Genomic DNA, 20,772 nt, shown 5'->3' with positions numbered 1-20,772 from the left:
TTAAGCTTCTTTTCGTGCATTTATTGGTCATTCATATATTTCTGTTTGTATGTCTGTGTAAGTATTTTGCTCACTTTTTAACATGGGTTGTCTTTTTATTAATTTCTAAAAGTGCTTTGTTGTTCTGGATACAAGACCTTTTTTATCAGATATATTATTGCAAAATTTTTCTCCTAGTCTGTTGTAAGCCTTTCTATCTTATTAAGTGTCTTGAAAGAGCAGAAGTTTTTAATTCTGATTAAGTCCAGCTTTTCAATATTTTCTTTTTTTCATAAGTGCTTTCTGTGTCCTACCTAGAAACTCTTTGGCTATTCCAAGGTCACAGAGATTTTTTTCTTCTAGAAGCTTTACAGTTTTAACTTTTACATTTAAATCTATAATACATTTTGAGTTAATTTTTTGTATGTGGTTGTGGTGAGGGTTGGAGTTTATTTTTCCCATAATGAATGATATCAAGTTGTTCCAGGACCATCTGCCTAAAAGCCTATTGATCTACCCATTCCCCCCATCAACTGCCTTGGGATTATCTAGAGTTTTATTGATTTTTCTCTATTGTGTTCCTGTTTTCCATGCTATGTTGGGTTTCATTTATTTTCTCTATTGCTTGTCCATGTCCCATTTCATTGATTTCCACTTATTATTATTTCTTTCTTGGCCCTTATTTTGAGTTTAATTGCTCTTCTTTTTCTAGATTCTAGAAGTAGAAGTTGAGATCAAGTTGATTGTAGACTGTTCATTTCTAATATGAGGATTTAAAAATGTAATTTTTTCCTCTAAGCACTGCTCTAGTTGAATCGCACAAACTTGAATATATAGTTGACTCTTGAACAACACAAGTTTAAACTGCACAGGTACAATTATATTCAGATTTTCTTCTGTCTCTGTGCCTGAGACAGCAAGACCAACCCCTCCTCTTCCTCATTCTCCTCAGCCTACTCAACATGAAGACACAGATGAAGATCTTTATGATGATCCACTTCCAACTAATAAAGAGTAAATATGTTTTTCTTATTATTTTCTTAATAACATTTTCTTTTCTCTAGCTAACACTATTGTAAGGATACGGTATATAATACACATAATATATTGGCAAGACTTCTGGTCAAAAGTTTTGGGAGAGTCAAAAGTTAGATGTGAATTTTTGACTGCGTATTGAACAACCATGTTGTTCAAGGGTAAACTGTATTGTATTTTCATTACTTTTAAATTCAAAAGTATTTTCTACTTTCTTTTGTGATTTCATCTTTGACCTTTGGCTACTTTCAAGTGTGCTGTTTAATTTCTAAGTATTAAGGGGTTTTTCATGACCTAAATTAACTCAACTATTTGTTGAGCACATCTGCTCAAACTAATGGCGTTTATTGAATGAATTAAAATAATCACTTTGGGTGATGTAAACATGAAACCTGACTAGAACTTAACTCTCAAGAGTATTAGGCTATTGATAAAATAAGAATATGATACTGAGAACTAAAGACTACATGGATATTGAAGAACTTACTAAAATAATGCTGCTTGTGCTATCCAATAAGAAATTCAGCAATTCTAAATTCTCCAAGGGAACAGATAATGTAAGCCTAATAAGTCGGAAAAAACTTAACATCACATAGTCAAATGATACCGATGAACAATACAGTGGATCTACATAATATGAATATATTACTGTTTACACAATGATGGCCTTATGATGGCCAGAAATATATCATAGATTGTTAACTAATTTTCGAGTCTATTTAAAACATGAACTATTTAACATGATAAACACCTGGATGGCTAGAGAGTGATCTTTTCTATTTAAAAGACTTTTTAAGTTTATTTTCTATTTTAAACATTTTAAAGAATTCATTAATTGACTTAATCTCATGAGTTTTGGCTTTTCACTTTGAGATTCCATGTATAGTCAATAAAGAGATTCTCTTATATGCTTTTCTTCATAGCATTTTCATCTTGTCTTTAAGTTTCTCTGTTTGCTGTGTTAAGTTCCCAATAATATCCTTAATTTAAGTACATAACTTGCTTGTTTCAACAGAAACAAGTAAATAGGACCAGGAATTCAAACTAAATGTGTACAAGAAAAAGCTAAAAATAGCAATATTCTTAATGCTCTATCTTTATCTCTCATATTATAGGAGTGAAACATCTCACTGATGAAAGTGTATTACATTAAACTTAGTAAGCCAACATTTCTGATTTAACGCAAAAAAATCACTATAAAATTAGTAGTTTTTCTGGTTTAAGTTATATTATCGGGTTTTTTTTTACACATTTTTTTTACACATTATTTTTAAAACAACTTTTGTTAAGTTTAGTTTTAAACCATAGGCAGTGAAAAACAGTAAGGAGTTAATCCTCCACAAGCAACTTTGTGTGTACTGTGAATGATATTTCTTTTGAATGTATGATTAAACCAAAATAATTACATGATCAACATTAACCAAATACACATGTTATTTGGGAGCAGAGAGATACAGCCCTCAGGAACACACACATTTCAACTCAATAATCATTAAAATTTCATATATTAAATATTTGGGCATGAAAATCAGAAAGTACTGAATAATGTCTAATATACCAAATTTAGGACATTGCTCTCAAGAGTCAGTATAAATTAATCCATCATCTAAGTTCATATCTTAGTAATTTGATATATTTGGTAAAGTTTTCAAAATACTTAGTAAATGAAAAGTTCCTTCCTCCCTCCCTTCCTTCTTTTGCTTTCTTTCTTTCTTTCTTTCTGAGTCTATCACCCCAGCTAGAGTACAGTGGCATCATAGCTCACTGCAACCTCAAACTCCTGGGCTCAAGCGATCCTCCTGCCTCAGTCTCCTGAATATATGGGACTATACAGGCATGCACCACCATGCCTGCTAATTTTTCTATTTTTTGTAGAGACGGGGGTCTTGCTCTTGCTCAGGTTGGTCTTGAACTCCTGGCCTCAAGTGATCATCCCTCCTCAGCCTCCCAAAATGCTAGGATTATAAGCATGAGCCACCATGACCAACCTCAGAATAGTAGAAGCTGCAGGGAAGACACAATGCTCTTACCTGGATCTCCCCTATCTCTTACACAGAATAAAAGGTGCCAAGGAAAATAAATTGTATAGCCATATGCAAAAAACAAACAAACAAACAAAAAAGAAAATCTGTTAGACTCTTATCTCCACATTAAAATTAACTCAAAATGGATCACAGAACTAAATGTAAAGATGTCAGAGATAAAACAAGAAAACTTCTAAAAAAAAAAAAAAGAAGAAGAAAATTGTTGTGACTTTGGATTAGGCAAAGATTTCTTACACATGATCAAAAAAGCACAATCCATAAAAGAAAAACTGATAAATTGGACTTCATCAAAATTTAAAACTTCTGCTCTTCCAAAGACACCACTGAGAAATGAAAAGACAAGCCCCAGATTGAGAGTAAAGGAACGTATTTCATTTGACCATAAGCTATGATTAAGATATATATTGTAAACCCTGGCCACTATAAAACATTTTAAGAGGCATAAATAATAAGCCAATAATAGAGACAAAACGGCCTCATTAAAAAAATCAAAAGAATAAAGAGTTAAAAGAAACAAAGAACAAGGGAACAAATAGGAGACACCTGGCAAGATGCTACATTTTAGTCTATCTATATCAATAATTACATTACATGTTAATACCCTAAATACACTACTAAAAAAGACAGGTTGTCAGATAATCTAAGACCCAATTCTAAGATGTTTATAACAAACACATGTTAAATAAAAGGATATAAGTATGCTAAAAGTAAAATAAGATATACAAACCTTGCAAATGTTAATCTAAAGAAACCTTGAGTAGTACTGAAATAACTAAATTAATATCAAATAACTTTTTAAAATTTTTCTGTAGAGAAAGGGTCTTGCTATGTTGCTCCCAAAGTGCAGGAATTACAGGAGGGAGCCACCGCACCCAGCCAATATCAGACAAATAATTTTAGAATAAGAAATACTATCAGGATAAAGGACAGTACATATCAATAAAAGGATCAATTCTCCAAGAAGAAATAATAACCCTAAATAATACCTAGCAAGAGATCTTCAAAATGCATGAAGCAAATTGATAGAAATGACAGGAGATAAAGAAGCCACAATTCAACACTCCTCTCGCAGTAATGAAGAACAAGGAGGCAGAAAATCAATAGGATGTAGAATCCTAAACAACACTATCAACCAAACTGATGAACTTAATATTTATAGAATAGTCCTCCCAACAATAGCAGAATATATTAGGTCAATAAATACGAAATGTCCAATTTCGAATCAAAAGTGTAGTTTATTATATATCAATAAGAAGCAGTACAATTAATCAAAGTATGTGCCTATTGACACAATTTTGCCATCTTAACAGTAGCTTGTTCATGCCAACAGTAAAGAAGCCTGGAGAATGGGTGGTGATGAAATCAAGAAAGGCATTTTCCACAGCTTGTTGAGAACTGAATATTTTTCCTTGCAAGAAGTGGTGCAAAGCCTGGAAGCAGTGTTACTCAGTTGGTTCACGATCTGGTGAATATGGTGGATGACAGAGAGTTTCCAAATCCAGCGTCTGTAGTTTGAGCAGCTTTGTTTGTGCTACATGTGGTCGAGCATTGTCTTGCAAGAGGATTGGCTTGTCTCTATTGACCAATCTCAGCTGCTTACTTGCAAGCATATTCAAACTCATTTGAAGTAACTCGAATTTTTGACTTATATATGGCTTCACAAAAATTGTTCTAAAAAAATCTGAATGATAATAACAAGCCAAAACGTATGTTTGCAAGATGTACCTTCACAATAAACATAAAACAAGAAGTATCAAAGTGTCAGACATATATATCAACTGTCACCCTTAGTACTTAAGTACCTACCAAAGGAATCTTGGAGTATATAATACAAATTACTTGTCTTAGACACTGTTTATTCCACATGCATAAAGCTCTTAAGTGGCTTTCAAAAAGATCAAAAGAAAGTAAATATAACATCCATATGGTTAAGCTTTATTTTTATATGCATACGTTTTGAATATGAGTTCCATCATGGAACCAATGCAGTGTAGACATCTCAGCTAGAAATATCAATGAAGTGTTCAGGAAGGATGTAGCTAATGAACACACAGTACATCCATGGTTTGAGAAGTTCTATTCTGGTGATTTCAATCTTGAAAATGAGCCACGTGGGTGACCTGAGTCCAAGGTGATAATGATGAGCTGAAAGCTATAGTGGAAGCGAATCCATCTCAACTGATGCATTAATTAGCAGCAAGGTTTGACATTACTATTTGAACAATATTGGATCATTTGAAACAAATGGGCAATGTAAAGAAGCTGGATAGATGGGTTCCACATGAATTAACTGGTGCAACCTCTCTGTGGAAAGCAGTATGGAGATACCTTAAAGTGATTCAAGTAGATCTACCATTTGATCCAGCAATCCCACTACTGGGCATCTACCCAAAAGAACAAAAGTCACTCTATAAAAAAGACACCTGCACTCGAATGTTTATAGCAGCACAATTCACAATTGCAAAGTTGTGGAAACAACCCAAATGCCCATCAATACATGAGTGGATTAATAAAATGTATATGTATACCATGGAGTACTATTAGGCTTTAAGAAACGATGGTGATATAGCACCTCTTGTATTTTCATGGATAGAGCTGGAACCCATTCTACTACGGTGATTCCCTGAAAATAAGACAGGGTCTTATATTTATTTTTTTCTCAAGAAGACACCCTAGGGCTTATTTTCAGGGGATGTGTTATTTTTCTTAAGTACAGTACAACAATCTACATTTATTCAGATATAGTTAAGTTGTTGTCTTCTGGAACATCATCATAACTCTCCAAACCCCGAATTTCATCCTGAATTTCTTGCAACTCTATTTCCTTTAGAACCATTGGCCCCAATCTCTCATGTTGAGCAATAGAGCTCTCATGGGGCAGATGAGAGGGCTGCTTGTCTTCTTTACCACTCCGCAACAAAATGCATGGGTTGTGCAGATGCTGCACAGCCACACCCATCACTAGGTCTTAATTTCGGGGTAGGGCTTATATTGCGCAAATGCTTAGAAATCCTTCTAGGGCTTATTTTATGGGTAGGTCTTATTTTCGGGGAAACACAGTAAGTGAAGTATCCCAAGAATGGAAAAACAAGCACCACATGTACTCACCAGCAAATTGGTATTAACTGATCAACACCTAAGTGGACATATAGGAATAACATTTATCGATTGTCAGGAAAGTGGGAGGGGGGAGAGGAGGATGGGTATATATATACATAATGAGTGAGATGTGCACCATCTGGGAGATGGTCACGCTTGAAGCTCTGACTTGCAGGGCGAGGGGAGCATGGGCAATATATGTAACATTTATACCCCCATAATATGCTGAAATAAAAAAAAAAAGGCCAAACTGATGCCAGAGTGCCTGGGTTTGAATGCCAAATTTAGACTAACTCTGTGACCTTGGGCAAGGTATTATCCTTTTTGTGTCTCCATTTCCTCACCTGTAAACTGGAGATAAGAACCTTCATAGTGATTTTTTGTTATTGTTGTTATTCAGTTTTTATTTCATAATTATAAACTTAACTCTGCAATCCAACAAGAGGTGGAAGGGAATAAGGAAAATATGGAACCCAAAGAACTACAGTAATAGCACAAAGATTATAGGGTATTAATAGTAAATGGGGTGGAGGGGTGCTCTCCTGAGCTACAGAAGGAATGGTCTGGTGGTTAAGATAAAACACAAGTCAAATTTATTAAAGTTGTTCACAGAAGGCAATGGTGACCTTCTTGCTGGTCTAGGCATTCTTGGACCCAAAGTGCTCCAAGGCTTCCATGATATTCATGCCCTCTCTCACCTTGCCAAAGACCACATGCTTGCCATCCAACCAAACTTGTCAATGCAGATGAAAAACTGGGAACCATTTGTGTTGGGTCTAGCACTTGTCATGGACAAGGTGTCAAGACCTACATGCTTCAGGTTGAAGATCTCATCACCAATTTCTCCCCACAGACAGACTTGCTGCCAGTGAAACTATGGCATGTGAAGTCACCACCACGGCACATAAACACTGAAATAATTCTGTGAAAGCAGGAACCCTTGTAACAAAATCCTTTCTCTCCAGTGCTTAGAGCTGAAAGTTTTCTGCTGTCTTTGGAACTTTGTCTGCAAACATCTCAAAGGAGACATGGCCCAAGGGCTTGCAATTGATGGCGGGTGGTAACTGCAAAGCCATAGTGTTTTTATAAGGATTAAATGATTTAAAAATCCCCAGTACATAACAAGAAAATATAAAAGTACTTTTTTTCTAGACATTTTTAAAAATGATTTTTTTATATCTGATTCTTTATAGCATCCTTGGTTTTATAAGATATGAAATGTCAGAAAATTTGAGAAGGACACAACATACAATCCTTTGTGTTTATATGTAAATTCCCATTGATATTTCTGTGAAAATTATCCTCTCTTTCCCATGACAGGAATAAAAAAATTATTAAAATGTTCTTGTCTCAAAAAAAAATAAGGTCTCTCAGCCTATTCCTTTATCAAATGTAAATGATAGCTGCTCTGATGAAATGTTTTTTAATTCAATCAAGTTTAAATATAGAGAATGCTCTTAAATGTTAAATCTATGTCAGGATTTAATCACCTTAAAATCATATCCATTTTCTAAATGCACGTTTGGTAAGAACATTTTTTCCCATTACAGCTTGACCATGTACCTAGCAAAGGAATCTTCAAGTATATAACACAAATTACTTGCCTTAGAAAAGACACTATTCATTCCACATGTGTAAAGCTCAATAAGCAGCTTTCAGAAAGATCAAAAGAAAGCAAATATAACATCCATGCAATTGTTTAAGCTTTATTTTTAAATCCATACAGTTTCAAGGAAACAAAAATTTTAAGACATGGAATACAATATATCAAATGAAATAATTCAGAATTATTTTAATGTCAACACAAATAACAATATAAAGTACATACATAGGATACATTATATAATTTGTTTTGAGGTTTCAAAAAGCAGTGATTTGGCTTTAAAATTTGGATACAGTATCTATTATAACATTCAAGTAACAAATTTCAAAAGTTTGATTTTTTTTAAAATCAAATTACCTAAATTAATACATAACTCTAAGACAACCTGCCTCTACCATGATCTTCAAAATAGTGCTGTTCAATTCTTCTACAGAAAGCAAGGAGGTTGCTATAGTTTTTCACCTTCTCAGAAAGTTCATCATTGGTCAATTGTGTGGTAAGAATGGTGTACAAATGGCCAAATACCAGCGCATCAAGTTCAGTAGGCCTAAAACAAAAGTAGAAATGAGAGTAATATGAGTAGAATTTAATCTTTTTTTTTTTTTTTTTTTTTTTGAGACAGAGTCTCGCTTTGTTGTCCAGGCTAGAGTGAGTGCCGTGGCGTCAGCCTAGCTCACAGCAACCTCAAACTCCTGGGCTCAAGCGATCCTTCTGCCTCAGCCTCCCTAGTAGCTGGGACTAGAGGCATGCGCCACCACGACCGGCTAATTTTTTATATATATCAGTTGGCCAATTAATTTCTTTCTATTTATAGTAGAGACGGGGTCTTGCTCTTGCTCAGGCTGGTTTTGAACTCCTGACCTTGAGCAATCCACCCGCCTCGGCCTCCCAAGAGCTAGGATTACAGGCGTGAGCCACCGCGCCCGGCCTAGAATTTAATCTTTATAGTAGGAAATACCACCAGGTTCTCTGCACCCACAGGTCCCACACCCACAGGTTCAACGAACCTGGGGTCAAAAAAATAGTTTAAAAATAAAAAATAACAATACAACAATAAAAATAATACAAATTTTAAAAACAACATAGTGTAACAACTATTTACATAGCATTTAGATTGTATGTATTAAGTATAAGTAATCTAAAGATGATTTAAAGTATACTAGAGGATGTGCACAGGTTATATGCAAATACTATGCCATTTTGTATGAGACTTGAGCATCTGGGAATTTTGGTATCAACAGGGGTCTTGAAACCAATCCCCCATAGATACCAAGACACAACTGTACACTACTTTAAAAAACATTTTATTCACCAATTTAAAAGAAAAACGCTACATAAGAAATAAATCCTACCACAACTTGAGAGAATTTATTCTGTCTTAACTTGGAGTTTGTTTTAAGATACAAAAAAAAAAAATTTAAGTATGATTTGTTAGTTGTATGACTTGTTTTTTGAAGTAACAGTAATATTTAAATGTGTTAAAATAATGTAGGGGAATAGATAGATAGGTGAATAGATCATATTCATTTTATTCACTAAATAAATATAGCAGGTCTCCAGCATGCCTGATACTATACCAGATGCTGGAGACATAAAAACAAGAAAGATACTCTAAGACATGGACACAAAACATAAATTACCACAACATAATTTATTAAGTGTTTTAATAGAAACACAAAGTGCTATCATTGCTCAATGATAGTGCTATAGTTGAGCTGCTTTCACAGAATTAGCAGAATTAAAATACTCTTACTCTGGCTTCACGTTGCTGGCTACTTTTTGTTTTTCAGAATAAGGCTTAAATGTCACATGTTAACACCCCCCGCGCCTCAATCAAATTAAAGTGGGCAGTCACTTATTATCATGGGATGCTACATGTGGCACTTAATACCATCTAATATTTGTTGCTTACTGTGCAACTCCTCTATCAGAAAGTTCTATGAGAAAAAGGACCTTATCTACTTGTTTTCTTTTCTTTTCTTTTTTTAGACAGTCTCGCTATGTTGCCCCAGCTAGAGTGTAGTGGCATCATCATAGCTCACTGCAACCTCAAACTCCTGGACTCAAAAGACCCTTCTGCCTCGGGCCACCAAGTAGCTGGGACTACAGAGGCATACCATGACGCCCAGCTAATTTTTCTATTTTTAGTAGAGACGGGGTCTCGCTCTTGCTCAAGCTGGTCTCGAACTTGTGAACTCAAGCAATCCTCCAGCCTTGGCTTCCCAGAGTGCTAGGATTACAGGTGCGATCCACCATGACTGGAGTATCTACTTGTTTTCTGCTATATTCCCAACACCTAGAACAATGCCTGGCATGTAGGTTCTCAATAAATATGTGCTGAAAGAATCAATAAAAAGGTGACACACTTCTCATAACACACTAAAACTTGTTGACTTAACTGTTTCCCTCATTATACTCTATGCCCTTTATAGGCAACACTGTATATTATCTTTGTATCTCCAGTTCATAGCACAATACCTAAGGAACTGAAATGACATTTGCTTAATAAATAAATGATATAAAAAAGCATCTTGACTAAGGTTTGTGGGATATTTTATTCTCTCAGTTATAGTTATTCACATTCTTTCAAAGCCTTCTCTCTTTTGACACATTCATGAAGTATTAATCAAAGTCAGATGTGCAATATATAGCCATGTTTAAAAGCACAGCTGACAGTATAGCCTTAAAAAAATCTCGTTGTTAAACTCAACAGCACCATAATCTTATCATCACAGATGAGTCAATAACAAATGGATCCCTGAAAAGAACCAAGGATGTACAGTGGATAAATGTAGAGCTAAGGTACTTGCAAGAAGTAATATTATGTAAAGACCAACTCTTCCACATCCCTAAACATATTTCTTAAAAGATACATCTTAACAATTCAGGACTTATTTTCCTAATCTTTGTTTAGTGCCAGCTACCCTTTGTTTCTTGTATGAGAGCCTAAAAAAGGTGAACGTATTCCCTATGCAACTTCCAATAGTGTAGATAGGCATCCTTTATCAATAAATGAAGGCTCTGAGGCCGGGCGCGGTGGCTCACGCCTGTAATCCTAGCACTCTGGGAGGCCGAGGCGGGCGGATTGCTCAAGGTTGGGAGTTCGAAACCATCCTGAGCGAGACCCCATCTCTACTAAAAATAGAAAGAAATTAATTGACCAACTAAAAATATATATACAAAAAATTAGCCGGGCATGGTGGTGCATGCCTGTAGTCCCAGCTACTTGGGAGGCTGAGGCAGGAGGATCGCTTGAGCCCAGGAGATTGAGGTTGCTGTGAGCTAGGCTGACGCCACGGCACTCACTCTAGCCAGGGCAACAAAAGTGAGACTCTGTCTTAAAAAAATAAATAAATAAAAATAAATGAAGGCTCTGAATGAGTTCAAGCATGAATGTATGCTCAAATTAGAGTGCTTCAGAAGTACTCCTGAAGTGGTCAAAACATTATTTGCTGTAACTATATATCCACGTAAGTCTAAAGATATTGAATTATATATGGGTATGAGCAAATAAAAATTGATCTGATATTACATAAAGATAGCAACTTTGTGACAAGTTACTTTAGAACATCAACAAGAAGTAGAATTCAATAGATTAAATCAAGCTAAGCACATATAGTCACATGTTGCTTAGCAATAAGAATACATTCTGAGAAATGCATTGTTAGGTGATTTCATCGCTGTATGACATGATAGAATGTATTTATACATATCTAGATGGTATGGCCTACTACATGCCTAGGCTATATGGTATATCTTATTGCTCCTAGGCTACAAACCTGTACAGTAAGTTACTGTATTGAATACTGTAGGCAACTGTAACACAATAGTAAGTATTTGTGTATCTAAACATATCTAAATTTTAAAAAAGTACAGTAAAACAAGGAATTATAATGTTGTAAGACTGTCATATATGTAGTGCCCCATGGACTGAAATGTTATTCGGCACATGACTGTCTATATATATAATGACTCTGACAATAAATTAGTAATTCTAACAATTCTTTCATTGGAAAAAGTATACCTGTTATGGTGGTTACACAACTGTAACCTTTGTTAAAACTGAAAGAACTATACACTTAAAAATGACAATTTTATTACATGTAAATTACATATCAATAAACCTGACTGTTTAATCAAGTCAAGATCTTGACTGAATTATCTTGGTATACCATATGAAGAGAAAACATAATGTTCCACCTGTCCTTTAATTAGCTTTATACCATGTAAAGAGAAAACATAACTTTCCACCTGTCTGCCTACCAAATAGTTTGTGGATTATATAATTTGTATGTCGATAGCAATTCCCCTCCTAAGAGTTCTAAGATATGTCATATATATTGTTACATTTATCTTTATAGATTTTTTAATTAGAAAAACATTCTGGGGTGACAAATACATTTTTAAAGTCCAAAAAATTTGATGCTTCCTTATCTTGTATCATCATTCTTTCCACATTTCTGTTGGTTATCTACTGTTCTTTCATTTGAAAATTAAAATAAAAACAGTACTTTAGAACATCAACATTTTCCTATCTGTTTCCATTTAAAATTTTTCTGGCATGCATCCTTTTTGCTTTGTTTATTCATTATGATTTCGTATTTCTTTTTTTTATGATTTTGTATTTCTTTTTCTCTGATACCTTTTATAGTATCATCTAATTTCAAAAATATTAATTTTATCTAGGTGTTTCCTAATTTTTCTTGCCCAATATATATATATGTAACTTGTCATCTCCTTATACTAATAGAAATAATCTACATATCCTTCCTTTATATGTCAATCACTGATCTTTAGGACTGCCACACAAGTATGTAAATCAAGCCCCTCACATCTTGGTCCTCTTTCCTCAATTATTATCCTTGCTGTAAGATCTTCCTTAACTATCCTTTTCCTTTGGTTTCTTTCATGAGTCCTCCCAACATCCCTTGTAGGTAAGCTAGGAGTAAAGTTGATTCTAATTTTAAGGAGTAAGGGGAAGAGGATACACAGAGAATTAAAGTAACTTGCCCAAGTTTGGTATATTTCAGAGCCAAGAATAGAATTGAGGGCCTCTAACTTAGAGTTCAATACTATATAGCTTGATTTAAGCCAGGGCTTTATTCACTAAGGTATGGCGTCTTACAAAGTGATAACTCCTACCACAAATAAAGAAATGAGAAAAATTTTGCCAGAACAAAGTGAAAATACAAGTTACATTTTCCTAAATGTACTTTATTTGCATTTTAATATGAAATGATTGAGTAAAATTAAATTTAAATATTAAAGCTATTCTCATCTTCAATCATAATTATTTCCTAGGGAAAAAGGTTTATCTGCCTAAATATCATATAAGGTAAAATTATTTCAAAAACCTGAACCTTAATATCAATTAAACAGTTCCTCAAAAGCAAGCCTTTAGTTTTATAACTGTTCTAAATTAGAATTTCCATTATAAGTTTAAATATAACTGTGCCCTTATGAAGACAAATGATATCTTGATATTTACATTGAGTGGCATGCCAAATGATTTCTGGTTACTAACACAGTGACAATGAGTTTAAATGAGAACAAAAATAAGTTAGATCTACTCTCTTGGACGCCCCTAAAGACAAAGTGTATAACAAAACTAACTCAAACTAACTTGTAAAACAGAAAAATGCACTTTAAACAATAAAACACACCTCTTCTGAGCTTTGTAACTTCTAAGCATTCCTATATCAGAAAGAAAAGGTGAATTACAGAATACTAACATTTGGATACATTTCTTTTATATTAGAGACTAAACAAATAGAATCTGCATAGCAAACATCACTAGAAACAGGAACAGAGCTGTAAAAGCTTTACCTACCAGGATTTCATGATTTGAACTCTGTGACCTTTCCTTTTCAAAGACCAACAGATCCCAAATTTTATTTTTATTTATTTTTTAATTTTTTTTTTCTTTTTTTTTTTTTTTGAGACAGAGTCTCACTCTGTTGCCTGGGCTAGAGTGCCGGGGCATCAGCCTAGCTCACAGCAACCTCCAACTTCTGGCCTCAAGCAATCCTCCTGCCTCAGCCTCCTAAGTAACTGGGACTACAGTCATGAACCACCATGCCTGGCTAATTTTTTTTTCTATTTTTTTTAGTACAGATGGGGTCTCAGTCTTGCTCAGGCTGGTCTTGAACTCCTGACCTCAAACGATCCGCCCGCCTCGGCCTCCCAGAATGCTAGGATTACAGGCATGAGCTGCTGTGACTGGCCCCCAAATTTTACTTTAATATCAGTTATATATAATATTCATTATTCATGCTATGGAATAATATAACTTAAATATTTCCAAGCTATCATCATAATCATTTTTACTACAAACATTAATATCTTTACCACAAGCTGTTTGATATGGCTATAGAAGATGAATGCTTATGAAGATATAATAAATAATAGCAAATAAAGCCTTTTAAAAATTATCAATCTTTTAAAAAGCAAAAAATTTTTATTAAAAAGCCAAGTAAAATTCAGACCTTCTAAACAAACCATTGAGATTGACATGCTAATTTAAGCCCATCTTGTACTGAATCACAGAATAGACAGCTGATTCTGATATATCAAAAATGGTAATTTTTAATAAAAAGTTCATTCTTTGCTTATATTAGAGATTCTTTTCAAAATTGCAAAAAAATCTATCAATGAAACATGAAGTACTCAATTTACATATATACAGATATAATTGAATCCTTTCTTTTCTATGCTTTATGAATGTTTCTATTAACATTTAAAAGATAATCTGAAAATAGTGCTTGTCTATCCAAGAATATTTTTTATTGTATAGTTCTGATGACTTTTCTAGTCCCCAGGGTATCATCCTATATGGGGTATCATCCTAAACAAACAACTATACTTACACTAACAACTTCTTCATGTTGTTATAGTACTTTACAAATTTAGAATTTTGTAGGATTTTGAAGTTATATACAACACCTTGAACTACCTCTATTACAACCTTTATCATATCATACAATAATGACTGATTTACATCACTGCCCTTAAGAGAAATTCTTAATGACAAAGACCACATTTTAGAAATTTTAATTTCCCAAAGCCAGGCTTTCTGTGCCTGGTAGCCAAGAAGTGCTAAATGCTTAATGAGTATAAAAATTTGAAAAAATAACTAAATATTTTCATAAATATTTTTTTAAAAAGCCATTTCTTTATGACAAAAGAAATTTGCAACCCAGAAATACAGGGAAAAAACTAACTTAAAAATGTCTTACTGTTTATTGAAGAAATAGGGCTGTGTTCCCAGTCTTTGAGAAAGAGCTTGACAGCACTGGTCTACATCTTCTAAAACCTGATGCAATGGGCCACAAAGAAAAATATTTAAATTAGCAAAACAATAAAGAGTATCTAAAACTTAATTTATATCAAAATTTAAAACAAAAATATAAATTTAGGTTAACCTTTTATAATATATTTAAATCAGACTATAGACCACATATAATACTTTCTACATAAGAAATAGAAAATTTGAAAATAAATTTCATTTAAATACAAGTAATTTTAAGTTACTTATAAGAACTCTGTCAAGAAAATGTTATACTGAACCAATATATTCAAATAACTCTGCAGATATAAAAAAATTTGCTTCATAAAGATGACACTGCTGAACCACCATGAGTAAAAACATTAGAGTTGTTTTCCCACTAGTGGAAATAGATTTTATTTACTCCTTCCCTATTTATTTACTTAATCCCCCCTGTGGCCAATGACACACATCAGTGAAATAGCTGGCCAGGATTAAGGGTAGCCTTGGAAAAGACAGACATTTATTGACTTGATAGTGGACAAGACATGTATTTTAAAATTTTACTAAATTTAAATTAGTAAATTTAAGACCAAAGAAAAATAGATATATAAAGTACATTATTTAACAGGCTTTCCTTTTTAAGCCCTGATGCTGCAGATCTGTATTTATTGACATAAAAGATGCCCGCAATGTATTGTTCAATGGGAAAAAAATCAGGTTATAGAGCAGCAGGCATGAACTGACCTGGTCCAGAGTCTTCTTACCCCATCCAATAGCTTTCATCTTACGTTTGACTTCCCACTGCTTCTGATAGGCCAAAATATGATTCAGAGGCCAAGGGTAAGGAGATCCATACCTAGCATGAGTAATCTAAAGCAAAAAGATTTTGTTAAAAATGTGATCCTTCCTAAAAATGATGCATAGTTTTACAAACAGAATTCTAAAAGAAATATATTTTCAGAGAATATAAATATAGCAATCTGAGAAAAATATATAGCTTGCAATCTAAAAAATTAAAATCTTAAACTGTACCCTTTAAAAAATATATAAACTTTTATGTACTTCGCAAACAGTTATATCAAACAATGACACACAGCTTCCCTAAAGTGTATGTGCAAGCAAAATTAAAGTAAGTGAAAAACTGTATCACTAATGGTATAAACCACAATGTTTCATTTATGAGCAGGGACTTACGATTCTGAGCAAAAGTGTTTTCTCATTAAATTTTAATTAAGATAAATGCTGCAGAACTACTCACCTCCCCTACTGTAGCCTCATCACACCACTGAAGATACAACTAGGAACAAAAGAATAGTCACTGAAACTTCAGAATACCAAAAAGAAAAAGGATAAAGAAAGTTATTTCTTGCCATAGTAATTTTTTATAAACCAATTTTATAAGTCATATATGTGAGGGTTTATTTTCCTTAGCTACTACAGAGAATTATTAAATTTAATGGTGGAACTTTATGAAAATATTTCTTATTTACAAGATACATCTCTAAATACCATTAAGTAAACTTCAAAAGGCCAAAGTAAAATAATGAGTAGGCAAGAATCACTCCTTTTTACAAACAGAAAAACTAAAAGTGAAAATGCCAGGTAATTTGTTCAAAGATAATGATCAAATAATTTGGGTAACTGTCCCAACCCTAAAATTATGAATACTTGACTATTTTCCCATTTCTCAATAACTTTAAAATAATCCATAGGAAAGATTATATTTCATGAGAAGAAAAAAACTTATTTTTAAGCTATATTATCTGGTATAATATTATACCTCTGCAGTCAGCAGCATATTGTTGACTAATTCCATGTAAGCTTTCATTTCTGCTTTTTGGACTTCATCCAGCCTGTCACTAAGAGAATGGCCCTAAAGAGAATTTAAGAAAATTTAAAAGAACATCATGTTAAATATACAAAAACTTTCAGTTATCTTAATAACAAGTACTATAACATATAACTGTCTACTGGATTAATTTCCAAAATACCTCTCAAAACAAAATTATTTTATATAAAAGCATATAATATTCTGTATCACTACAAAATATTAATTAATAGCATTTGCCATTATACCAATGCATTTTCAATAGACAAAACTACATTATCAGTTACTTCACTGATAAGAAAGATGAAAAAAATACAGTTAGTAAAGATATAGAGAAACAGGCACTAATTTTAAAATTCTAAAACACTATAGTAACTAGTAGATATATGAAATGGTATATATATCCTTTAGTTCGATCTGGCAATCTATTGCAAGATTTTAAAAATACGTACCCTGTGACATCCCAAAACCACTCTTAGGAATTTATTCTAAGGAGACAGACAAATGTACAAAGGTGTACATACAAGACAATTTATCTTAGCACTCTCTAATAGCAAAAAATTGACTACAACCTAAATGCCCATCAATAAAGACTTGAGAAAATAAAATTGTAATATAGCCAATACAACAGAATACTATCAAATAATTTAAAAGGATAATATATATTTATATATCTGTAGTCATTAATATGGAAAAATGTCCAAACATATTAATGATTGTAAAACGTAGGCTGTAAAATAACACACACTAGTATCATCTGTTTTTCTATATATGCAAAAAGAAAAGTCTGGAAGGATGTTCCCTAAAACATTAATGGGGTTGTTCTTTGATAAGTATTTAAAATCTAAACTGAATAAATGAAAAGTAGAATCATTCAAATACATAAATCAATTTCTGAACATATCCTCTAACTCCCTTTTCAAAAGTCAACTGGATACTTCATAACCACCTAACCATTTTAATTTATGACTAAAATTCTCATAAGTTAGAAAATTATCTACAATTTATAAAGATCAAACTACCTTGTTTGTCCTTAACTTACATTATGAAAAAACACCAACTTATACTTCAGAGATATTTTTAAGTAGTTTGTATCGGCATTTTATAAAACTAGGTTAAAATCAATGTAAATGTTAAGATACACTAAAGAATGATGAATGACTTATTTAAGAGGAACTGTAATCAAATACATTTAATATTTTTTATTACCTTGGCTTTAACAAATTGGACTATTGGACCAAGTTCTGATACTACTTGATTTCCCACATGAATAAAAGGTACTTTACCTGTTGAGGGAAAGAATATGTAAAAACACTTTTAGTAAATTAAAGTCTGCACTAACAAAAAAAGAAATTAACACAAAACTAGGATGTTTTAATACAGAGATTTCATGAAACCATAACTTTTGAAAATAACAGTCAGATGTATATGTTAAATTCTATAAAGTTTTAAATATTAATTACTAACCAATTTTAAAACAAAGAAAAAAAACAAATAGATTAATTTCTAGAGTACTCACTTGGATATAATAATAGATTACAATATTCTCTTTTCAGAGCTAATACTAATAAAATATTTGTAAATAAAGTACATTTAGCTACAATTTCCCATTTTCCCTATGTATGGCAAGTTTTGGGACACCCTGTATAGTGATAAACACTAATTGTCCAAAATACATGAATCAAGCCAGGACATTGGTTCATGACCACTGATAAATTTCAAAGAAATTTAACTGGGCTTTCTCTTCAGAGTACAATGAAACAATCTACATTATAAACACATTTAAGAAGTCTTCTTTTTACATATTCTAATTTTAAATCTTTGATACTCATTAAGGTCAATATTTTAAGTACATATGGTGTATTAATAAATGTTTTTCACTCAAAATATCAGGAATTAAAAGAATTAACAATCTCTGAAGGTATGTTACTTGGTGAGTTATAATACAAAGTATGTTCCCAATACATGTGGGAAAAAAAGAACAAGTAGTACACTTATAAAAACGGGCTTCTCTAAATACACATCACATTAAAAGAGTAACATTTCATTTTAATAAATACTAATACTTAATGAAATTATCAGAGATGAGAGAACAAAATACTCTTCAAATAGCAAGAAGGTCTACTCCAAATGCTAAAGAATGAAACGTGCTGTCAGATCTAGTTCAAATAGAGTTCACACTAACAGCAGGCTTCTTCCTGCTCCTTTTCAATAGATTCACTCCTCTTTGGCTTAGTCAGCCTGGGGGTAATGGATGAGGTGCACAGCACCAACAAAAGCTTCATCTGCATCCATAGGATAACATGCATTACAAAGGAAAGCCAGACCTTGTGGAACACAACAACTCTATAAGATGTATTTAGAAGACATTTCCCTGTTACCAATTCTGCATTTCTTCCTTCTATTGCTTTATAAATCTTGTAAAAAAAAAAAAAAAAAAAAAAATTTATCTGGGTAAGCATTAGGCCATATTGTTTTTTAACTTGGGATAAAATCTTTGTAACTACTATACTACAAGAATTAGTGCAAGCCTTCTGAGATAAAATGATCTAAGAATGAAAACTATATAGTGCTTAGACTAAAGGGTATTTTGAGGTATAACACTATTACAGCAAAGTGCATTTGTCATTTTCAATAACTAGTGTCAGGTTCTTGAAAAAAGAGTTTGTATTTTATTTCTTTTCTTATAAAATACCTTAAGCATTGTAGATTCTAAAGCAGGGAAGAAGTGTGGGTAGTCAATTGAGTATCCATCTTATATATCTCTAAATATAAAGAGACATATAAAAATCAAGGCACCAAGTTAGAAGTGAATAATGTTTTCTGTCACTAGCTTGACTTAAAATGAAGCCAATGTTATATCCTTATTATTGCAGGTATCAGGCAAAAGCACAGTGAAACAATTATTCTCTGGTACCAATCAAAGGTCATAAAAGAAAACCAAGCCCTCTGTTTTTCATTTTAGGCAGAATAATCACAGAATAGAACTTTTATTTCTAAAGAAAGCAAGACCATGTTGCCAAGCAAACTTGCAGATTCAGAAAATGTTAGAAATATAAAGGACCTTGGATGTCATCTAATTTATCCACCTCAGACTACAGATAAGTTACTGAGGCTCAGAGAGGTTAACTTTTCCAAGGAAATAGTTAATATGTGACAAAGTCACAGAAAGGATAAAGATTTCCTAACTCTTAGCCAAGTGGTCTTCTGACTATGCCATGTTATCTGGTTTAAAAATCTACCATGAGATCAAACAAGCAAATAAAAAAAACATTTCCCCAATCACCCCAAATCATTTGATAAAAGAGAATACCAATTTGAGATATGATGAAATTTAAATATCTTAGTAGAAAATACCATTTTCATCTACCTATAGTCTCCTTCATAAGGAGACTCCTACTTATGAAAGAATGTTTGTATGCATTGTATATCTCTAACATCTATATGTTTGTCTTTCATAGAGTCTGTAAAAAGGTGATAGATATCTACCTAAGTGCTACTAAGTATAGTAAATTTAGGCAACAGGCAGATGAACTATATTGACTTCTCATTTGCTAAAGATTTTAATTTTTTAGTATTAGATTACCACCTTTTTGTATGTAAATACACAAACTCTTTTTGTATGACTATGTAGAGGAAAAATATGGACAGAATACACTGCATTTCACCAGAACTCAGTAAAGTTTGTAAAACCTGTGTATAAAATCAGCATAAAAATGAGTCAATGAATGGCCTCCAAGAATCTAAAATATGTTCATGTTTATAAATCTAGAAATTCTTTTATGGAAATGCTTCCTACATATATATTCATAAACCTGTATAGGTATATTCATAAATATTCAATATGTATGAGGTGGGTGTTTTTGACAATTATTACCACCCTTAAGAACTTAAGGTGAAAAAAAAATGTTTAAAA

General features: G+C 32.7%; 1 protein-coding gene and 1 pseudogene across 1 annotated transcript in view; both read right to left on the bottom strand.

Moving 5' to 3' along the window:
- Window positions 1-4,274: 4,274 nt before the first annotated feature.
- LOC105865072 (peptidyl-prolyl cis-trans isomerase A pseudogene) lies at window positions 4,275-7,749 on the bottom strand (annotated as a pseudogene).
- Window positions 7,750-7,848: 99 nt separating this feature from the next.
- Window positions 7,849-20,772, bottom strand: part of MTX2 (metaxin 2) — a 53,552-nt gene continuing 40,628 nt past the window's right edge. The window contains exons 5-10 of the mRNA XM_012753411.2: window positions 18,066-18,142; window positions 16,809-16,901; window positions 16,287-16,325; window positions 15,773-15,898; window positions 14,997-15,073; window positions 7,849-8,308 (exon numbers count right to left, since the gene is read on the bottom strand). Coding sequence (XP_012608865.1) covers window positions 8,137-8,308; window positions 14,997-15,073; window positions 15,773-15,898; window positions 16,287-16,325; window positions 16,809-16,901; window positions 18,066-18,142 — 584 coding nt within the window. The 3' untranslated portion in view covers window positions 7,849-8,136. The remainder of the gene's footprint in view (window positions 8,309-14,996; window positions 15,074-15,772; window positions 15,899-16,286; window positions 16,326-16,808; window positions 16,902-18,065; window positions 18,143-20,772) is intronic.

The sequence above is a fragment of the Microcebus murinus genome, chromosome 8, assembly GCF_040939455.1.
Source record: "Microcebus murinus isolate Inina chromosome 8, M.murinus_Inina_mat1.0, whole genome shotgun sequence".
Classification (NCBI taxonomy): Eukaryota; Metazoa; Chordata; class Mammalia; order Primates; family Cheirogaleidae; genus Microcebus; species Microcebus murinus.
Note: the sequence above shows the minus strand (reverse complement) of the source record. Positions and strands in the feature narration are given on the sequence as shown.